Genomic DNA, 21,317 nt, shown 5'->3' with positions numbered 1-21,317 from the left:
TAACATAGTCACTAGCCTCACTTTGGGACTGAGAGATAATTAGTTGTATACTATTTATTACAATAGGATAGATATTTATTCGGCCTGTTTTTAGATTACCGTATTTCTTTTTTTTTCCAGTTATTATTTACTTTTTTTGTTTTTAATAATCATATATGGATTGGAGTATGACTTTGCATCTCTTCATTGTGAGATGGTCGTAGAATCTGAAGGAAAAAAGTAATAAGTTTAAGAATAGTTTGGTTAAGAATGAAGAACTGAGATGGAACGCATTTAGAAACTCCTTTAAGTACTCGATTCTTGTAACTTTTTGGCCTTGGGATTAACCCTATTTAGCTATAGGATCCAAAAACTAACAATGGTGCCAAGTGGTAGGGCCTCCTATTATGCATAATCCATAGGCAGGAAGAATTGATCGCCGAACTGAAAAATTAATAGCACCCAAAGACTTTGCGGTTCTAAAAGCGCCATAGCTGGACTCCCGAAATGAGATAGCGAAAAGCGGAAAGAGGCGGGACTTTTCGGCCCTGCTTTTTTAGATCAGGTGCAGAGGAGAAAGTGTGTAAAGAAGAAACACATTAAAATGAGTAGTTGGAAAGAATACAAGGGAGTCGAAGTAACACAAAGGAAGAGGTAGACAGAATCAGCGGTCGCTTGGATCATTGGAATGAAGCTAGTGAGCAAGAGATTAAACAGAGGAAGAAAAGGATGAAGGATTTGTTGGAGCAACTACCGGAGTTGTATTTTCACTTCTTTTTCTCCTGCCACCTTCAAATAGATACATCATACTTCTAGTACTACAAACTAGTGCATATTTCTCATTATCTCATAAATACAAACTAGTAACTATAAGAGGCCACTCTCTCTGTTCTTCGAAAGACTTTTTTTTTTGCCCCCATTCTCTGCTTGTATCCAGCACTGCACAAAATCAGGAGTCAACAGTATTTGGCATCACCGCACCAGAAGCGCATTTGTAGCAAACAGCATGAACTGGACATGGAAAAACAACAAAGTGAGCGAGGAGAATCCATATATGTATATGTACATGCGTGCAGAGAGAGAATTAGACACGAATGTTCTTACAAGTCATCATGCTAGAGCATTTTAGCTAAAACCATACAATAAGATTTATTTCGAAAATCAAGTTTCAATAACTAAAATTCGTGGCTCACGGCAATACTATAGCTAAACGCCAGGAGAAATTTAATCAAACACTTAGGAAAAATTGAATAGAGACTCCCATATTCTATAGTTATCTAAGTGATATGGAAATGTAAACCTTAGTCTTAGGAAGATAAATAGATACCATAAGGCTAGAACTGTAAGCTACTAATAGTTCCCTCATATGTCAGAAAAACTACATTTGACTCCACAGAAAAGAGTTATTCCTAGCAAAATTAAACGCACGCAATAAATAAAGTTTTCCACGAGAAATATATCTTACGATTACCTACCAAAACAAATTAGCTGGGTGCCTGTCGGCCTCTAAGTAAACTATTTCTTCAAATTTCCACAAGTAAAATGAGAACTGACCTATTCTAGAATGTCGTCACTTCTTTAGGAAAATATTCCTAAATTCCTCATTCGATTTGAGCTCTTCGCCACCTCCATCGGCCTTTGGTTCCTTTTTAGTCCAACCAAGGGGCTTAACAAGAGATCTCGGAGCAGCAAAAGTATTCTTCCCAGTGAGTCCCAAGTCACTGCTTGGCTTCTCCACAACAGTTTTCTTGTTCTCTTGTGCTCTGCCTACCTCATCACTTTGGAAACGCACTCCTTTATCTGCCACAAAGAAATATATATCATCCTAAGCAGAGTAAAAGGAATCAACAGGAAAGAGCACACCGATAGCTTAGCTTAGATGCTGATTAAGAAACATCTTAGGGTTTCATCCTCAGTGTCATAGTCTATGTTGAATATTTGGTGAATGCTGGTAGTATTGAGCCAATGTCAGCATATAATTGCTTCCCAGAAGATATAGAGTAGACGATATATTAAAATAAAAGATTGAACTAGAGAAAAAAGAAACTTAAACAAACCATCCAAAGTTCAACTAGGTTTGATTTTCTTATCGATACAAAGCTCTATTCTTTAAAGAGAATATATGTAAATTTAAAAGAAGGTTAAATTGGACGAGGAACTTTGAAAATCAACAAGTTCACAATGAATGCAGATTGAAGCAACGTATAATTTGAGAAGTTCTCTTGACAATGCACCCCTCGAAACCGGTTTGCCCTAGATACTGGAAAAACTTCTCTACTCTGAGAAGTTGCAGCTGGTTATTCGGCAAATAAGGAAAGTATGAAGCATCTGATTTGGCAAGATGCTAAAATAAGCTTCTAATAAGACTCAAAAGCAGAAGCTCCTATTGAGGAATCTTCTATTTGTGCTTTGGCAGGAACAGTAAGGGAAATTTTATTACCCAAGCAAAATCAGCCCACCCAGTCTGAAAAGATCTGCCAGGTCCGGTTCACCAGGCCGGCTCAAAACTCAAAAACTGAGGCCCGGGAATATTTACGTATGCCCAGGCTTTCAATTTCTTAGGCTGACTCAGCCTCAACTGGCGCTCATTTTGGACCTGTTAGGGCATAAACTGTGATGCACAAATATTTCACTTTGCTTGTCGTATCATATCAAATAAGTATCACCAGTACTCACGCAATACACGTCCGATATATATCGGATACTTTATAGAAGTATTCAGCATTTTTGAAAATTCAGGAAATTATCGGATACTTGATGAATACATGACGGATACACTAAGGATACTTGCAAGATAGGGAGAAGAGTTATTTTGCAATAGAATTACACCTCCACCATGAATTTGTGGTTGATAAAAAACTAAAGATCACAATTGGTCTAATTAATTTTGTTACTCGATGAATAAAATTTAACTGAGCTTATATCTTTACACAAGTTAGTTTATTACTTTACATTAACTAAAGATTCTAAACTACTTTAAGTGTCTATTCTCATATATAACAATAATATATGTATCAAAAATAATATTTTAATATTGAATCCCCTACGTATTGTATCCTAAGATTTTCAAAACTTGTCGTATCGCCGTATCCATATTGCATCGTATCCATATGTGTGTAACATAGGGCATACGCTAGTGCACCAGACTGGGTATGGACCAATTAATCTAGCAGAAATGTGACCATTTCAGATTTTGCATGAGCCTAGATTTAATACGCAGCTTATCGCGCTTCTTCTTGATCTAACAAAAAAAGCACTTCCATAGAAGCTCCAGCTTGGCCAAACAGGCCCTTATGCTCCTAAACTAAATTGCACGGATTCATCATTGCATAAGGAGGTTGCCAGTTGACATACCACGACTCCTGGGCAAATTTGCATCAGTATGTGCTTTCCTGTGGCTCTGCTTCGGATTTGAACGTGCAACGCTTAATCTCTTGCCAAGCAACGTTTGCTTGTTCTTTGCAATGGCTGCTGTGAGATGTTCATCATCCGAGAAATCCACATAAGCCAATCCCTACAAAATTAGAGGAAAAGAGCAAAATGATTATTCAAGCTTTAGTTGGTTTCGGAAAACAAGGTATCATCTTCAACAAGTTTCTTAGTGACCAGAACGATTAAGATGACTAATCGAATTCAACTTGAATAATAACATTAATATACTCAACCTAACAACCTAGGATTACAAGTTTTGACACTTGAAATGAAGAGAAGGGCAAAAAGAAAAGCCACATGTTAGAAACAAGAGCGAAAAAACCCAGTTTGAGATCTGCAGATATGTGAATGAACAAATTACGATACAAATACAAAAGGTGCACCGAGTTTTTTAACTGCAGGAAAGGCAAATGCATTCTACAAAGACTTGTAAGTTTCAACTATGGATAGAAGATATTCAAATCGGCGCACTTAAGTTCTCAACCTTTGTTTTGCCAAATAACTTGTATTTATCATCCTTTAACTATCCTAAATTAGCAACCATGGAGAAATTTAAGATTGTTATTCTTGAAAACTAGAAAGTATGAGATACAAACCCTAGATCTTCCTGTGAACTTGTCCCTTAACAACCTTATAGCAGTCACCCCACCACAATCGCTGAAAAACTCACGAAGGTGTTCCTCATTTGCCTACAGAAAGAAGTTGCCTCAGCTTGCATTGGATGTTAAAGTATGGTTTCAGACTCAGTAGCAAAGAAAGAATATCACTCACTGCAACATTCAGATTTGAAACAAATGCCGTGCACTGATCGTTGTAAAAGTTTGACTTTGAATCCCTTGCCTTCAAACTTCCTTTAGATTGCTCAGTAGGGGCATTGGCATCATCCTTTTTAACTTCTTCAGTGTTTTCAGTGGCATTTCGCAACTTTTTGGTAGGACCCACATCAGATGCTTCTACAGTTTTCGATGTACCCTCTTTCCTTCTCTTAGGAGGAGGCTGTTTATTGCTAGAGAGTTGATTCGTCTTCCTCTTCAGAGGGGATTTTCTTGCGTCATGAGTATCTTTTGTAATGGAATATGTAGAACCAGTTTTAGACTCCTGTTGACTCTTGAATATCATGAGCTCATGGAGACGGGGTGTTACCTAGTAATTAACAAACAACAGGTAAATATTAAATTTTAGCACAAAAAAAAAATCTTAATCTGCCTCTCAATATCCTGATTTTCGTTGGTACATTCTTAGACAAACAATTAAAGGAAAAAAAAAAAATGAAATGTGCAGTGGATATATAACATGATATCTTTCTCTTTTTCCATACTGACAATGAACAGATATTCTATATTCAACTATTCAGAAGAGGGCTCCTACAAACTATCAAATTTGGAGATAAAAGGAGTTAGAAGCCCAAGATCGCTTTCTTGTTTACCAAAAATACAAAAAGATAAATTCTATTAGTATGAGGATCACATCTGATAGCTACCGTTCAATAACTTTTCTATCAGGATTAAATTCATCTCCGGTTGTATCTTGTCTAAATCCAATCAAATAACACTCTTATGGTTGGCTCCACCAGCTGAAAGTTTCTAGCTCCATACCTGGTTGGACAAAACCTAATACATAACAGAGGGCATAATACGATAGTAAATAATTCCCTCAGGAAAGCTTATACGAAACGTAACGAAATTCAAATATTACTAACAAGTGACAACAACAAAACTCCTAAAACTGGGGATTATTGAATTCCATTTGAGAAGAGCATGCCAAAAAAACTTTAGCGATTTGGTTTGGTACGTTATGCATGCTATTAATATTGCCATAATTACCTACCAGGAGGAAAAGACAGAAAGTCTCCATGTTAAGATTGCTTTAATAAATAGAGTGATAACTATCATGCTACCCGGACAAGTAATTTAATTTACCAGTATTCATCTTTAAGAGACCAAAACGCAAGCACAAAGCTCAATGAGCTGATCATTATTGCCATGCACAACAGACAAGAACAATTAAATGGAAGAGGTGGTCAGGTGAATACAATAATTTTATGGTTTCACCTAAAATGAGTAGTAGTCTTCCAGAAGACATTAAATAAGAAAAATAGTTGAAATTAGCGACACAAAAAAAAAAATAAAATAAAGAGTACCTTTTTTACTGCAAGATCAAAATCTTCTAAAGTGCCATGTTCCCGTTCAAATCGGAGCCAAGAATGGCATACAACCTGAGACATCATTAGGAAAATAAAGTTATTCTTTTTTGCCCTTTCTCTTTGGAAGTCATTATTCTTGCCCCAATACATGGAGAAAAGCTAAAAAATTTCAACTGAAATCAAATAAAATCCAATTTCGCAGTCGACAAGCATGCATAAAGAATTTATAAACATAGAAAAAATTTTATCACATTATGAGAAAATAAAATAGAGGTTGTTTAATGATGCAGCAATAGACATCTTTCCAAACAATTACCACATGCCCCTTGAGTAAACAAAAATAACTATATGCTGAACGAGTTGTACTAACAAAGAAAGAAATGTACTAAAGCAAATATTAAGAAAAGTGTGAAAAGATGTAATATTTGCATTTTGTTAACATTAAAGAGCAAGAGATACTAAAGGTTTTGCTGTTCTCCAAGATAAAAATCTTACTTCTGAACCAGTTCCTGAGAATCTCTTACTGTAGCATCTCTTATAAATGGCTCTTGCTTCTTGTATATGACCCATTTCAATTTCCATTGCTATATAGTGCTGCCAAACTTCCAACATAGATCCACTGAAGAGGATCACAGAGTTAATTAAGGACGAACAAGTCTCTAAAAGGACACCCTAGAGTCTTGAGTATGCATTGTCAACATGGGAGATAGCTCACCAATATTTGACAATTTACAAACAGCTAAAATGCAGAAACCTTCCCTGAAAAAAATGTCATTTGAACTTTTCCGTCCTGATATATAAGAACATGCATTTAAACCCTGAATATATTTACACTATTAGCACTTCTGCAATTTAGCCTTCACGAGATTACATCATATAAAGGAATTAAAGCAAACCTTTTCTTGATAAGATTTTCCCACACACCACGGGCTGCTACCATTTCTTTTCCAAGATTAGCTTCTAACCTCGCCCAGTATTCATGCAGATGCAATAAATCATCAGTGCTCAGTTGTGGAGACAAGAAATCAGCAGCATCCTGAAATTATGTGGTCCAGAGATCATATTGAAAAAATTTGTTACCAGCGAAAAGAAATATATCTACACACCAGCTTATGAAAAACAAACCATGAAAGTCTGCCTTATCAGTTGGAAATCAATTGCACTATCCTTTTCACCATTTAATGAGATCCTCCGTCTCAAACCATCAACTCGGGTAAGATAAAGCTCGAGATACTGCAAATGCCAAACATTAAAGCATGCAAGAAGTCTTTCAGTATTCATTTTCTAAATAAAAAGAGTACCGGGTGCTTTCCCAATCAAAAAGTCACCTTTTGGTGAAGTAATTAAAAACTTTCAGGGATGAGATCATCATCTGTAACATACTGTGTTAAATATAAAAAATATGAAAACACTGTTTTCTAGCAGCTTCAAGTTTTAAAGAATAATAGTTATTTTATATTATTTAACATGGCATCAGAGCAAAAAGTCCTAAATTCAAGTCACGTTAGACTCCTAGCTTGATTGATTTCCTCCCATTTTAATTTAAATCCACATCATGAGCCTGTCAAAAAGTCTTGAGCCTAGACATGAAGGGAAGCGTTAAATATAAAAATATAAAAACACCGTTTTCAACCAACTTAAGCTGTTAGAGAATAACAGTTATTTTATAATATTTAACATACAGTGCAAAATTACTTCTAGTAGGTTGTGCTAAAAAGGCAGCGAAAGCTAATAAACGATTGAAAATTTTATAAAAATGTCCTACAAATGGCAAACTCATTTACAACAAGAAAGCATTTAATTGACATCAGATCATATTACCTCTTTGACACTGGGGAAAACACAACGTACAGCCAGCTCAAAGACCTAAAGAAAAATAGAGAATAAACCATGTTAGTACATGGATAAGTAATAATTTATAGGCTCAAGATCCATATGGCCAACGGATTCTACAATTTGTTGAGAAGCATTTTTAATTTCCATGCAATAACCTGTAGCCCACTAGTCCCTAAACCTATTTATGTGATTTGATACAACAATTGGCTATAATAGCACCAAAAAAAACTGAACAGCTGATGACTAAGATTAGCTGGATTTTTTTTATCAACTAATACACCTTTCCACTGCATCCAGCTTCAGAAAATCATTAAATAAGATAGTTTAGTTCTGATAATAAAGAAATAAAGAACTATTAAGACATAGTAACATAAATGTGTAATACTATATTTGTAAACTGTCATGCATGGTTTTTATATAAATGCATGCATTTGACTATTAGGCGTATAGTCAATCTACAATGAGATTGCTGAAATGTAGGATCTACCAACAAACCTTTAAAATACAAAACATTTATACATGTGGGGCTCCATGTTTATGTGCATTTCTCAATATTGTACTATTTATATGGTGTTAAGATTTTGGCTAAAATGCCATTCAGGATAAGCTAGTAGTGAAACGGATGCCTTAGTGAGTGGATCATAACTGAACTCTCAGTGAACAGAATATCATACTCACACAGAAGTACTTTCTGGTAGTCAGTAACACAAGAAAATGAACTATTTGTTTATCAAGTATGGGGAGAAAAAACTACAGAATCAAATATCATTTTCCAGATTAACCGTAACAGTAAATGAGAACTTACATATCTTATTTCTTCTTCAGAAGCATGCACACGTTCCAAAGAAAGCAAATATCGGACCCACAACTCACTAACCCACGTGCAATTTCTTGTGGCTCTATAATAGACACTTTTCAAAACAGTAGGAACCTGAAAAGAAGGATACTTACAAATTACACTACGGAGCTTTTATATAATACATATAAATCCCTGAATCATTTATTTAAAAAATATACAGTAGTAAATTCTAATTATTGCATGAACCCTTGAAACTGCATAATCTTAACAAAGTACGTAGATATTCAGTTTTGAGTTTCATCCAATTCACGAGAGGAAGTTAGTTTTGTATTCTTTTCTGGAGAAAAGAGTTAAAATTTCTATCAGAAAAACTTTTTCAATTAAGGGTATTTTTGTAAGTAAAAGAGGATACATGCAAGAAATTGTCTTTGAAGGAAGGGTATGCATTAAAATTCAGTTGTTAAGATGCACAACATAAATATACATTTTGCATGGATATCAGCACTAATCTGTATTTTTAAAACAGCAACACTGAAAACAAGCATATGAGAAAACCTTCAAGGTTCTATCAAGATAGCTAGTATATCCAAGCCAGAGATCACTTGACACAGGAAACTCCACAACAGCACGTTCATAAAGAACTTGAACACGAGCAGGATCTCCGCAAGACTCCTCAAATTTTATGTAGCTCTGGTTTATCAAAAGTAAATAATGTATTAGGCTTGCAGACTAACAGAAAAGAAATAGCATTGCCATCACAAAAGATGTAGACAACTAATAAATACAAATATTNAAGGAAGCAAAATTTCAAAATTCTGAGCAAGATACTTTGATGATAGGATTCCTACACAAACTTCTAAAGGAACTAATAAATAAGGGACATAATGTGAAACTGCAAAGGCTACAAAGTACTACCTAGAACTAACTTTCAATGGTGATAACTTTAATCCAGTAGTTCACAGCATGCTTAGAACTAAAAAGGGTAATGATCACTTTTCATAAACAATAACACATTAACAAGAGACAAAAATATGTACACTAATTAGGAGATATCACAAGCAGTCCTTACTTCCAGATTACTGTAGCAGTTTTAGTCTGCTTTCACTAAGGCCCCCATATAACCAATAAGGCATCTCGAGAAAAGGTGATTTTGGCCACCTTTTGTGGATCTTGCTACTAGTCCATTATTTTTTCTATTGCAACATTGGGACCATCCATGGACTGCAATGCCCCTGGGCCCTGGCTAACATTGTGATGAATTTATGCATGAAAGATCTCAGCCATGATGACAAGAAGAATGAATGCAACTTTCAAGAAGTTCCATGAAATGATATTTCAACTGAAAGTTTTTTTTTAAAAAAAAATGGTTAAAAATTGCGAAATTGAAAAAAAAAATCAGTGGGCTGTTTTCGCTAAACGGCCCCAGGAAATTTCCATAGAATGCAATCATAGCTGCTCACATACACGAAAATTAAGACGCAGTTAACAGGTACATAACAATAGCAATGAACAATTTATTCCAAAAGGTAAGGATCAAATAAGGATCAAATAGACTAAGTTCATAATATATAGAGGGAACAAGTGACGTGACAGCTGAACCTCCAAGTATCAAAAGTAAGAAAATATATATATATATATTTGGAAGAAAAGGAGTCATAATATATCTTGATAACCAGAAAAAAGTAAAGGAAAAAAGATAAAAGAATCATTTATTGTAATACCATAAACTGTTGTAGTTTATCAGCCTCAGATGTATCAGGATCGACTAGTCGGTCCTCATATTGCTTCCGCGCATTGTACATTTCTATCGCTTTCTGATAGGCAGAGGCAACATTTGAGGGAACCCCATCCAAGTCAGTGTTAATGTCATTAGAATTCCCTTGTTCAGCTTCCCAAACCTTGTAATCTTTAAGTGTTGATATGAGATCAACCAAAGGAATAGACAGCTGACGATGGAAAAGAGCACGTATGCGTTGACTTTGTTTTGTTTTTTCCTGAGGCAGAGACAGAAACGAGAAATAAATCTTAATGTGGAAAGTGTGGTAGTTTGGGTCCTCAGGAAGTTACGAGCTGTATAAATATTCTAATATTTGAATAGAAATTTTTACACACTACACACACCCTGCAAAATTAACTATTTACATATGCACCAGGGAAAATATGAATTTGTATATGTAGCCTCAAAGATATATACTTCCTAAGAAAATGCCTTTCCCAAAAAAATTTGCCTAAGCAAAACCAACACCTTCCATGAATTGAATGGCTTCCTGACTTCAGCTAACGGTAACCACAACCCCCCCAACAAAAAAAATAAAATAAAATAATAAAATAAAAAGGGGCATAGAAAGTTCAGATTTTAAGCATATTTGCATATACAGCATTGCAGGAATACATAAGTAAAAGCCCCTTGTAGCAGGTACCTAGATAAGGTAGAAACATAATTGTATCCAGAGTATTCTACCTCGTCATTACCATCAGAAATTGTTAGAAAAAGAGCTTGCTCATACTCTCTATAAGCTTCCCATATTTTACTGCCTTCAACAATGTGCAAACCCGCTGCAGTAAGAGCACGCTCAAATAAATCTCTCATCTTTGATATACCAGCTGGCAAACATTGGGAAACTGATTGATCATGCTCTTCAACAAAATTAGCATAATCACACCATAGTGGAACAGACTGCATCAAAAAGAATGCGAAAATCAATTATTTTGCAATGCTACCCAAAATAGTCTCAAATTTTAGCCAGAGGAAACAAGACCTACCAAATATTCTTGCACAGCACGCTCATATAGCTTTTCTACCTCGGTGAAGGATTCAGCACTATCTCATCAAAACAACAAAGAAATGTGAGAATTGGCAGGTCATTTAATGGATTCAAGATGAATTTTGATTTTCAAATACATAATCCTACATGCATAAACTCAAAGGCAAGGAAAATATCATTGCAGACAATGACAAATTGGATGAATTCCCTCACAACAACTGCACCACTAACTCACAACACTTAATTATTAAAGAGACAAGGAAAAAAAAAGAGAGTTTGATCCGTACCTTGCACTCAACGAGATTTCATCCTTCGCCCACTCTTGCCACATTTTGGGGCTCAATGGGAAATTCTTATTCATTTCTTCCCTTGCTGCCCTTAGCTTCTCGATCTGACCAGATTTCCTCAGACATTGGATGTACTGCCTCCCAACAAAAAAAAAAAAAGAGAAAAATTTGCAAGAAAAATCAGTGCTTAAGACAATGCACTACTACTTAGCACTCCACTGGTCAAAAAGGAAACAGTATGAGAAGCCTTTTATACAGGCTACGGGGTTCAGAGACTATTTGGACAGGGTGGAGCTTTTGTAGAAGTGTTGTTTGAGCATGTTAGAAGGGCCGTAACAACTCTGTCATTAAGTTGTTGTGCCACGAACCTTCCCCCCTCCCAATTCCACGACATATGCATGCAAAGAAAACAGCTTGCGAGCGCAGCTAGAAGCAGAAGCCGGAAACAAAGCTTCTACTTCTGGGGATAGGGGCCTTTTTGGCCCTGCTGTAAACTGTAGCGTCTGCCAAGCACTATCAAAATTTCTCCAGCAATATTACCACTGCAGCAGAAGCAGAATCAGAAGCGTCGAATTAAATTAAAGCTTGTGTTTCTGGGGCACGGAATCTCATTTCAGCTTTCTGCAACAGCAGAAGCCCAAGTCATTTTTCTTTGCCAATTGCTCGACTGAAGATAAAGCCCAGAATTCTGCTTCAGGGAGTAAAAAAGCTGCTCCAAAGCTGAGCAAAAGAAGCCCTTAACAGAAGCAGCGATTCATGGGACACATCATACGATTGCAACAAGAATAAAAATCAAAACACCATCCACCTCGCAATCGAACCGATGAATCGGAGCGAGCGGAGCGTACCTTGACGTGCGCTTCGTAATCCAAGGGTTGCTCCCGCAGAGAGCGCTCTAGGGCTTCGATTCGGAGGTGCTCAGCGCCTTCTTCTTCTTCTTCTTCTTCTTCTTCCTCGTCCGACTCGGATCCTCCGGAGGAGGCGGAGGAGGGGGAGCTCGGGTTCCTGTCCTCTGCGGCGGCGGCGGCGGCGGCGCCACCTAGGGTTTCGTCTCCGGGCGCAGCGGCAGTGGCAGCGGCGGCCGCGGCCGCTGCTTCCTCCTCCTCCGCCGCGTCGTTGGGTTCGGCTCCATCGATCTCCATGTGGGGGGAGCTTCGAAAATTTGGGGTTTTGCGTGTGACGGGTGAGATAGAGAGAGAGAGAGAGAGGGTATGGGAAGGTATATCGAAACGAGGAGTGCGTCGCGCTTGTTATGCGTTCGTCGGGGTTTTAGTTAGTTTTACGAGTGCTAACGTTTCGCCGAAACGATTTGAAACGATACGAAACATGATATGTTACGATATGAAAACACGAGGTACACCCGTATTATTATTAAAAATAAAATAAAATAAAATAAAAGGAAGAGAGAGATTGAGCCGTATCCATCTCAATGCTATGCGCAAGCATCCATTCCGAATCTTAAAGCACCCAATAAACCCCTCGTCACGCGCCCCGTCCACGCTCGCCCCCGCGATCCGATCCTTGTGCGGCGGCGGCGGCGCCGCCGTCGAGGCCGGAGCCCACGCCCGCGCCCTTAAACTCGGCGGCGCCGCGGCCGCCGCGCCGCGCGTCCGAAACGCGCTTCTGAACTCCTACGTCCGGCGCGGCGCCCTCGACCTCGCCCAGAAGCTGTTCGACGAAATGCCCGTGAGAGCGCCCGCGGATTGGAACTCGATCCTCTCCGGGTACTGGAAATTGGGCCGCAAAGAGAAGGCCCTCGAACTGTTCGATGCCATGCCCGTGAGGAATTTGATCTCTTGGACCATTATGGTCACTGGGTTCTCGCGTTTTGGAGAAGTCGAAGAAGCTCGGAAGGTGTTCGATGCAATGCCGGAGAGAAATGTTGTCTCGTGGAACGCGATGTTATCGGGGTATGCGCAGAACGGGGTGATAGAACAAGCATTGGGTTTGTTTTGTTTATTAATGGACAGATCGGAGGTAGCGCCAAACGAAACTACTTGGGTTACTGTTTTATCGGCTTGCTCTATGAGGGGTGATATTCGGTTTGCAGAATCCGTTTTAGGGGCCCTTTTGAAGAGGCAACTGCATGTTAATTGCTTTGTAAAGACGGCTTTGATCGATATGTTCGCGAATTGTGGGAGTTTGGAGACTGGAAGGAAGGTGTTCGCTGAAATGGGCGATCCAAATTTGGCGTCATGCAATGCTATGATCGCCGCATATATGAGGGAGGGCGATGTTACAGCTGCGAGGGAGATCTTTGATGGGATGAAGGTGAAAGATGTGATCTCGTGGAACTCGATGATTTCAGGGTATGCGCGGAATGGACAATGGAGTGTAGCAATTGAGCTATTCAAAGAGATGGTTTCTGTAGAAGGATTAAGACCTGATGAAATAACGATTTCGAGTGTCCTTTCGGCATGCGGGCATTTGGGTATTCTTCATTTTGGGAAATGGGTGGTCGATTATGCGAAAGAAAACAAGACTAGGTTAAGTATTTCAGGATATAATGCTCTGATCTTTATGTACTCGAGATGTGGGGTTATTGAAGATGCTAAGCGGGTGTTTGATGAAATGACAAAAAGAGATGTATTTTCGTATAATTCGATGATTTCTGGGTTAGCGGCTAATGGAAATGGCCTTGAAGCTATTGAATTGATGCGCGCAATGGAGGAAGAATGTATTGAACCAGATAGTGTAACGTATCTTGGCGTCTTGACTGCTTGTAGCCATGGAGGATTACCGGAGGAAGGTCGCCGAGTGTTCAATGCAATTGAAAACCCCAACGTCGATCATTATGCTTGTAAAGTCGATTTGCTATGCCGAGCAGGGCGATTAGATGAAGCAAGAAAAGTGGTCGACGAAATGCCAATGAAGCCGCATGCAGGACTCTATGGTGCACTCCTTAACGCAGGCCGGAAATATAGAAATGTCAACTTAGGCGAATTTGCGGCAAAAGAGCTCTTCAAACTCGAACCGGAGAATTCGGGCAACTACGTGTTGCTCTCGAACATCTATGCTTCACTAGGAAGATGGAAAGATGTGGATAATATTAGAAGAAATATGATTGCAAGAGGTGTGAATAAGATGGTAGGGTGTAGTTGGGTGGAATTCAATCATGTAGTGCATCGGTTTGTAGTCGGTGATCGATCACATCACTTGTCAGAAGAGATATATAAGGTATTGCAGAAGCTTGAGAGGAAGATAAGAGCAATGGGTTATATCCCTGATAAGAGCTGTGTATTGAAGGATGTAGATGCGGAGGAAAAGGAAGAGATGGTGGGGACTCATAGCGAGAAACTAACCGTCGCATTCGGGTTGCTTGTTTTCGACACGGGACAAGTGATTAGGGTTGTGAAGAACCTAAGGATATGCGATGATTGTCACACTTTTATAAAGATGATTTCAAAGATCGAGGGGAGGGAGATTGTGGTGAGGGATAACAATAGGTTTCATCAATTTAGCGATGGGAGTTGCTCCTGCAAGGATTACTGGTGAAGAGCCTGTTTGACACTACTAGAGTGAAGCTGTTTGAAAAAGCACTGAACAATCTTTTCCAATCGTTTCCAATTAATGCCGCTCATAACACTTAATCTAACCTGAAGCATGCAAAAATAATGCAAAAAAAAACTTAATATTTTACACAGCTTACCTACCTTGTCACACATTGCATCAAAATGATGGCCTGGAAGTATTAAATGTGCACATTTTCATACTAAAAAAAAGTAGCAGCTAAAGACTCTTAGCATGCCTCTTTACAGTTTAAGTGTTTCAGCCATGAGACAGAAAAAGGAAAAACTAGAATATATAATCCATTACGAGTAATATACGCAAGATAAGAGATGAACCTAATTTACTGATGTGGCCAAATAAGTAACACCAAAGGGGAAGAGTGCTCCCGACACATCGACATACAAAGTTATGGTTTCGCTATAACAATGCTGAAGTGCCTAATTACGAAACAACAAAGCATTTAACAAAGTCGAGAAACTTGAAAGCTAGCTCATTCAAGCTGGGCTGTCGAGACATGTACTTTGGCTTTACCTACCACCCTAAACCCTAGCCCTCTTGTTGGTGCTGCAGTCGGGGCATTTGTACTGCTTTATGTGCTCTGCCCTAGCTGGTGTGATTCTGACGCACTTGCCATGGAACCACCGCTCGCAGACGTCGCAGCATATCCAGAACTCGTCGCTCGCATAGTTGTTGCCGCACGCCCCGCACAGTGTGGTGCCGTGCTCCTCCTCGTCCTCCTGCTCCCCGTCCTCCTCCCCGCTCTCTTCCTCCTTCGGGAGCGGCATTCTCGACGATTTCGTATAGGACTCTGCCTGTCGAGACTGCTAGGAAAGGCAAGAATGTAAAGAGCGAGAGCGAGCTACAAAAGTGTTGTTTGAGTCGAGTTGTTCGAAGAAGCAGTAATAGCTTTTTTATCAAAATATCCTATACAAATCATCGCCACAAAGCAGAAGCGAATTCTCTTCTGCTTTCAGGGAGCAAAAGCTCGTTTGAGCTCCCGTCAAAGGAAAAGCTCCAAACTTTGGTAGTCAAATGTTGGTTTCCTTAAGCTTCTGTTTACTGGAGTAGAGAAGCAAATGCAGAAAATCAGAAGCCAAGCCAAATAGCACTGGAGAATAAGAAAAAATGAGAGAGAGTGCTATAAATGGCATCTTTGTTTACCGCCTTTGAGTTAGACTTATTGCTCTTGCTACTACTGTTTGGGGTTTTCTCTTTAGATTGCTTCTTTGCTGTTCCGGTGACAACTTCATATATAGTCGGGAGATTGTTGATCATATTGAAAAGCCGCCTCCTGTGTTAACAGATCAACTTTTGGATGATATTTTGCTGATTAAAGAGTACAAGAATCAAGCATGTAACTAGAAAATATCAAATGTTTATTAGCATAATAAATGGCTCCTTCAAGGAAAAGCTGATGACTAAGCCCTACATGCAAAACCAAATTTGCTCATCTTCAAATGCAACAGAAGTACAAATGAGAAACTTTTATACATAACAAAAAAGTGCGCATTTTCTCATTAGAAAGAGTAGATGCTTGGCTAATTTCATCCATTTCACAGTAATTATGTTTTTTCGCATGATTCCAATCTCCTGCATAACACCGTCATTTTCCACACCCTTGTTCCACTCAAAATACAACAATTTTTTTAGTGCATTCCCCTTTACATCGACTAGAGAAACAAAAATATCAAAGTCCAACAAAAATAAGTATATAGAATAAATACAAAGAAGAATCGAGCAGTGCACCGGCGGACAACGATCTTCCAATTACTTGATACAAAAAAATCAGGCATATTAAATTTTTTTTGTGAGAAGGGCCCAACTACCAGATTGTGTGAGCAAAATTTCACTTGATATTTAGAATAGCTGTAAGAGCACATTGAGACATTAGACACATTATTTTACTATCAAAATATGCAGTGTCTATATTAAAGAATGTTTTCTTCAGCTCAAGAAACTCATAGAAATGCTTATTCTGAAGAAAACAAGAATTACTCAGCAGTATCCTATTACTGAAGCAACTTTTAACGTTCCTCAAACATAAACCACTAGGATGAATGTCTAGAGCAGTTTAGACTTCAGCTATCGGGCAAATATGGTATATGTATCCAGTTAGATATGATTCTATCGAGATATGACCTAATTCGGTCTTAGATCTCATGTCATTCTAAGCAGAGCTTGTATGAATTTATTTAGGTTTATTATGATCTCTAATCTAATCGTATCCTGTACAAGTTAACACAGTTATGTCCAAGTCTGACACGATTCTTTTCTTCTTTTCTGTTTCCATGGTTGCAAAACAGATCATTAATGAAGAGAAACTTTGTTTCCTTGAATTTGACAGCTGTCACAACTTTACCTCCTTTATCTATCTTTCCGCTATATTATGTATACTCCTTCCCTTTCTTGTATCTAATTTGTTCTCTTATTCTTCATTTATACTTAACTAGAATTAATTTATTACCCTATATTTATCATCACCGAAAGGCTTGCATTTAGCTCAGATCACAAAGAGCTCCTATATCACTGTTTTCAAGTTTTAACCAACTTAAAAACTTGTACTTGCACGAAATTGGAAAATATAAATCTGAAATTTGTATCAGATTTGAAAAAAATATGAATATAATTGCTCAGAACCAGTAATACAATTTATTAATTCTATGCTTTTCCTTTCTAACTTATGTTTACCTCATAAACTATGCTACCTAGTTTTCAAGAGCAAATAATCTTATATGAGGCTTGCTGGATTTAGAGCAAGGCAAAACTGTTGCCTACAAAACTAAGAGAGTGCAAACATGATATGTTGGGATGGTCATAATTGACCAAACTGAACCAGAATGAATCGTGTTTATTTAGAACCTCTGCATAGCCTCAGGCAATGAGGGGCAGTACGTTACCGAATCATTGTAATACTATTCTAAAGCCAGGAATAGACTCCAAGTCAGGTCCACAATTTGTTCAACCCAAGTATCCAACCAACACCAAACCCTTTTAGTGCCCTATGTGAACGCATATTTCCCATAAACTAATGGAAGAATTTTGAAATACCTCATTTAATGTCAGCTAGCTTCAAATTACATTATCTCACATTTCAACAAATACACAATCATGTATAACTCCAATTCAATATATTCCTGCCTAATCGACATAGACACTTACTTTCTACAACAAATAAAGAGGTTGAACTAGCACAAACTTCCTTCTTAGAAAAGCATTTGCCTTCCTTCTTCTTTTCTGCCATCAACTTCAGAAAAAAGAAAAGTGCTGACAATTAAATAGAGAAAGAAAAAAAATCTAGGAAAGAATCCATCTATTGGATGGAAGGTTAAAGAAAGGTGTTCATAAGATTTTAGCAGACAATATAGGGCACTGGGTGGCTAAAGCGAATGTTAGGCCCTTAAATGTCACCAGAGAAAAAAGAGTCTGTTATAACGTGAATACCAAAAGTCATTCAACTAACGAACAAGTACTAGAAACAGAGAATGCAGTTTATGACTCTACATCAAAAGAAAGAAACATATATCTGTAGCTAAATCCCTAAACATCATTACGATGTCCTTATATTGTTAATTTGCCATAAAGCAACGAACCATGCCAGCCCTAACAACAGAATACAAAACAGGTAGGGAAAATCAAGTAGACTGAACCCAATGGATTACCAATGAATGCGCAAAGTTCCTTGTGCTACTGCAAATAGTGGATGTAGCAATTTTGATAATAGAAAACATATATCTATATATGTTTTACAATATTTGCTATGCAATTATCACGCTGTATTCAAGAGACACCCCTCAACCTTCCCAACATAAAAGAAACAAAGAAAGTGAAGGCAAATGATATACTAACAATCATCCATACTATTTCTTGTCGTTTTCTACTATCCATGTCCTTCATGTCCAGAATGATATTTAAAGAAAAAAGAAGCAAACAATATATTGTCAAGACACCTTGAAATTATATATCAGATTCATCAAAACATTAGAAGCATATATCACCAAAATCAACTCTAATAGTGCAACAACAAACAGTCATAAGTGTGTGGCTATTAATGCTTGCTAGACTACCAAGAACATCCAAAGAGATTATAAGAGCACATAAATTGATAGGTTCATTCTCCATAAGAAAGAGCAAAAACGGTACATAGACATCCCATTTTTGTAGCAGGCTATGCATGCAAGAAAACATATAAGGAAAAAAGAAAAGAGTAAATGCTTCACAAGGCATGCAATTGCAATGTAGCGTTAAAAATTAAAGCTCAAATAAACAGTATTACCTAGCTTCCTTGTCAAACCCAAACCGCGCAGCGAAGTAAAATGCAACAGCAAGCAACCATGCATCACTGTGAACAGCAACTAGGGCTAGCCAATCCTTTTCTTCCATACCATCCCGAGCAAAGTTAATACCTAGTGCTGGTTCAGGAAGCTCTGGAGGTACTTCCTCAGCAGGTAAGTTCACTTCCCAAGTCTCATCAGGAAGTCCATAAAGGCACAAGTTCTCCTTCTCTGAAAACAAAACAAGTGTCATTGGCGACAGCCTCAAATTTTCTCCTTCAGTAACATCATTGTAAAACCATATAGAGTCAAGGTTTCATTGGGAAACTACTGTTTTCTATATACAAAAGCCTTAGCTTTGTTCAGAAAGTATAATTGAATGTGCAAAAGAAATATCTTCAAATTATATCACAATAAATATCAGCTATTGAGTACATCCTTGCAATTTTAGAAACAAGCCACAAACCCAGATATAAATACTTTGAAAACATCAAAAGCAAAATCATCAGCAATCAATATTCTTTTATGCGATAAGTCATGAAACTGCATTTTTCATCTATATTTCTAAATTTCTATTTTAACATAACAAGATGCCGCTATCAAACTTGAAATAACCATCAAATGATAACTTTCTTCAAAAGCCATTTACGCCTACATAATATTGATACATGCAAATGTTAATAAGCCGGTAGATTCAAGAGATTTGAAGCAAATGATCAAATCAAACATTTGTTGAATCAATTAACAACAGAAACAGTCTTGAATTGCTAAGTCAAACATTAAAAAGAAAAAAACAACAACAGCTTCGACAGCAGCTAGTAAGGTAAGATCGAGGCAAAGAACAACAAAATCGCACAAACCACAACACTTTGACCAAAAGGAAGTAGAACTTACCGGGATCACAAAGCTCGTAGAACTTCTCGACATCTGCAACACCACCAACACCAAAACCGTATCAAATTCCAAAACCCTACCAACTATAGACTCCAAAAATACACGAATAAGCAACTAAAACCTCCGCCAAACCCTGATTTGAGCATTAATTGGAGAAGAGGACGAGAAGTACCAGTGGTGAGAGCCTTAACCATGCCGGCTCGCCTGGCTCTAAAATCCCTAAACACGTCCTCGGGCATCCGGGAAGTGTACGCGCCCGCGCCCCCCTCCATGCTCTACTCCTCGAAACGAGCGCGTCGAGAACGAGGAAGCGCGAGCTCTAATGGCCCTATCGAGTAGATGATTGTGCCCTAGAAGAGACGGAAGGAGGAGGAGAGGAAGAAGCGGTGAAGATGGGAGAGAGAGAGATATATGTACAGAGAGAGAGAGAGATTAGGGTTTCTCTACGTTGGAATTAGGGTTTTGGTGAGTAAGAGTTCGAATCACTCCTCGAAATAGAGAGAGAGAGAGAGAGAGAGAGCGAGAGGAAGAAGAAGAAGAAGAGAAACGGGAGGGAAGCTTAGAGAGAGAGAGAGAGAGAGAGAGAGAGAGTCTTGCGTGGTTTTATTTTTGGATTTTTTTTCTTTTTTTTCAGGGAGATTTAATTAATTTAATTTGTATTTTTTTCTCCTTTTATTTTCGTATTCGTACGAGGGCATCCATTGCCGTCCGATGAGCCTCGAGATTCGTGATGCAGGGATATTCCTCCCAGTGCGGCGGTGTTAACATTACCGTAGCCGTGATTGGAAAAGTCAAACACTTTTTACTGTTGATGCCATGCAAAAAAAAATATATATATATATATATATATTAAATAATATATATATTAATTATTATTATTATTTCAGAGTATAAATTTTTAAGACAAAATTAATCGAGATTACATTTTATTTTTAATAATTTTTTAAAAAAACTAAATAAATATATTGTACTAAAACCAAATAAATAAAATCGGATCAACCGAATTATTTTGGCTCGATTCAGTCCAGTTCATACTTTTAATTTGATTTAGTTTAATTTTATAATTATATAGACAAAAATGTACCATTTATGATGTTCACCTCTAACTAAAAGCACACACTCCTTATAATTTCAAAAAAAATATTATTTTTATTTCATGCATCAATTAATGGCACAAAATGCGTGCGTTTATATTTGCACGTGGCACCCCACACCTATTGGCTATTATGCAGTAAAAAATATTCCAAGTACTTAAAAAAAATAGATAACACGCTATCTGTTTCGTTTATTTCATTCAGAAATAAACTTAGCTGAAAATATGAATCAATTAGAATTCGAACTTGCGACTTCGAATACTTTTTCAATGTTTCTCCATTTTTAGAAGTAGATAAAATGAGATTT

At 37.7% G+C, this 21,317-nt stretch overlaps 3 protein-coding genes across 6 annotated transcripts; 1 reads left to right on the top strand and 2 right to left on the bottom strand.

The window, feature by feature from the left end:
* On the bottom strand, positions 689 to 20,494 carry LOC109710361 (squamous cell carcinoma antigen recognized by T-cells 3). Of its 3 annotated transcripts, XM_020232874.1 has the most exons (18): positions 20,479 to 20,494; positions 12,090 to 12,430; positions 11,242 to 11,375; positions 10,953 to 11,010; positions 10,651 to 10,866; positions 9,911 to 10,183; positions 8,745 to 8,879; positions 8,196 to 8,321; positions 7,376 to 7,420; positions 6,680 to 6,787; positions 6,451 to 6,590; positions 6,050 to 6,173; positions 5,552 to 5,626; positions 4,183 to 4,554; positions 4,008 to 4,100; positions 3,334 to 3,493; positions 1,534 to 1,779; positions 689 to 990 (listed from the first exon to the last, which is right to left on the bottom strand). In XM_020232874.1, the coding sequence occupies exons 2-17, from the start codon at positions 12,381 to 12,383 to the stop codon at positions 1,550 to 1,552; spliced, it is 2,583 nt and encodes an 860-aa protein (XP_020088463.1). In that variant the 5' UTR covers positions 12,384 to 12,430; positions 20,479 to 20,494; the 3' UTR covers positions 689 to 990; positions 1,534 to 1,549. The 3 variants fall into 3 exon arrangements, 2 of the variants coding, with proteins under 2 accessions (XP_020088463.1, XP_020088462.1); XM_020232873.1 differs by lacking the exon at positions 20,479 to 20,494 and having other exon boundaries at positions 12,090 to 12,579; XR_002216345.1 differs by lacking the exons at positions 689 to 990; positions 20,479 to 20,494 and adding an exon at positions 2,420 to 2,575 and having other exon boundaries at positions 1,641 to 1,779; positions 12,090 to 12,587.
* Positions 12,593 to 14,928, top strand: LOC109710362 (pentatricopeptide repeat-containing protein At1g14470-like). The gene has a single exon (XM_020232875.1). The coding sequence runs from the start codon at positions 12,676 to 12,678 to the stop codon at positions 14,734 to 14,736; it is 2,061 nt and encodes a 686-aa protein (XP_020088464.1). The 5' UTR covers positions 12,593 to 12,675; the 3' UTR covers positions 14,737 to 14,928.
* LOC109710364 (PHD finger protein ALFIN-LIKE 5-like) lies at positions 15,066 to 20,494 on the bottom strand. Of its 2 annotated transcripts, none has more exons than XM_020232878.1 (5): positions 20,089 to 20,493; positions 19,917 to 19,949; positions 19,025 to 19,253; positions 15,913 to 16,042; positions 15,066 to 15,572 (listed from the first exon to the last, which is right to left on the bottom strand). In XM_020232878.1, exons 1-5 carry the CDS (start codon positions 20,186 to 20,188, stop codon positions 15,291 to 15,293), a joined length of 774 nt encoding a protein of 257 aa, XP_020088467.1. In that variant the 5' UTR covers positions 20,189 to 20,493; the 3' UTR covers positions 15,066 to 15,290. The 2 variants fall into 2 exon arrangements, with proteins under 2 accessions (XP_020088467.1, XP_020088468.1); XM_020232879.1 differs by having other exon boundaries at positions 15,431 to 15,810; positions 20,089 to 20,494.

This window comes from Ananas comosus, linkage group 5 (assembly GCF_001540865.1).
Source record: "Ananas comosus cultivar F153 linkage group 5, ASM154086v1, whole genome shotgun sequence".
NCBI classification, from domain to species: domain Eukaryota; kingdom Viridiplantae; phylum Streptophyta; class Magnoliopsida; order Poales; family Bromeliaceae; genus Ananas; species Ananas comosus.
This window is presented reverse-complemented; position numbering and strand designations above follow the sequence as displayed.

What these genes read in the sequence shown, in the direction of transcription:
- LOC109710362 (XM_020232875.1), top strand. Translation starts at nt 12,676, where the DNA reads ATGCGCAAGCATCCATTCCGAATCTTAAAGCACCCAATAAACCCCTCG.
- LOC109710361 (XM_020232874.1), bottom strand. Translation starts at nt 12,383, where the DNA reads ATGGAGATCGATGGAGCCGAACCCAACGACGCGGCGGAGGAGGAGGAA. An exon ending in ATCTTGATAGAACCTTGAAG is followed by an intron (nt 8,322 to 8,744) that starts GTTTTCTCATAT and finishes CCTTCTTTTCAG; the next exon opens with GTTCCTACTGTTTTGAAAAG. An exon ending in TGATAAGGCAGACTTTCATG is followed by an intron (nt 6,591 to 6,679) that starts GTTTGTTTTTCA and finishes ACATAATTTCAG; the next exon opens with GATGCTGCTGATTTCTTGTC.
- LOC109710364 (XM_020232878.1), bottom strand. Translation starts at nt 20,188, where the DNA reads ATGGAGGGGGGCGCGGGCGCGTACACTTCCCGGATGCCCGAGGACGTG. An exon ending in GGTTAAGGCTCTCACCACTG is followed by an intron (nt 19,950 to 20,088) that starts GTACTTCTCGTC and finishes GTGGTGTTGCAG; the next exon opens with ATGTCGAGAAGTTCTACGAG. An exon ending in CTACGAGCTTTGTGATCCCG is followed by an intron (nt 19,254 to 19,916) that starts GTAAGTTCTACT and finishes TTTTGTTTTCAG; the next exon opens with AGAAGGAGAACTTGTGCCTT.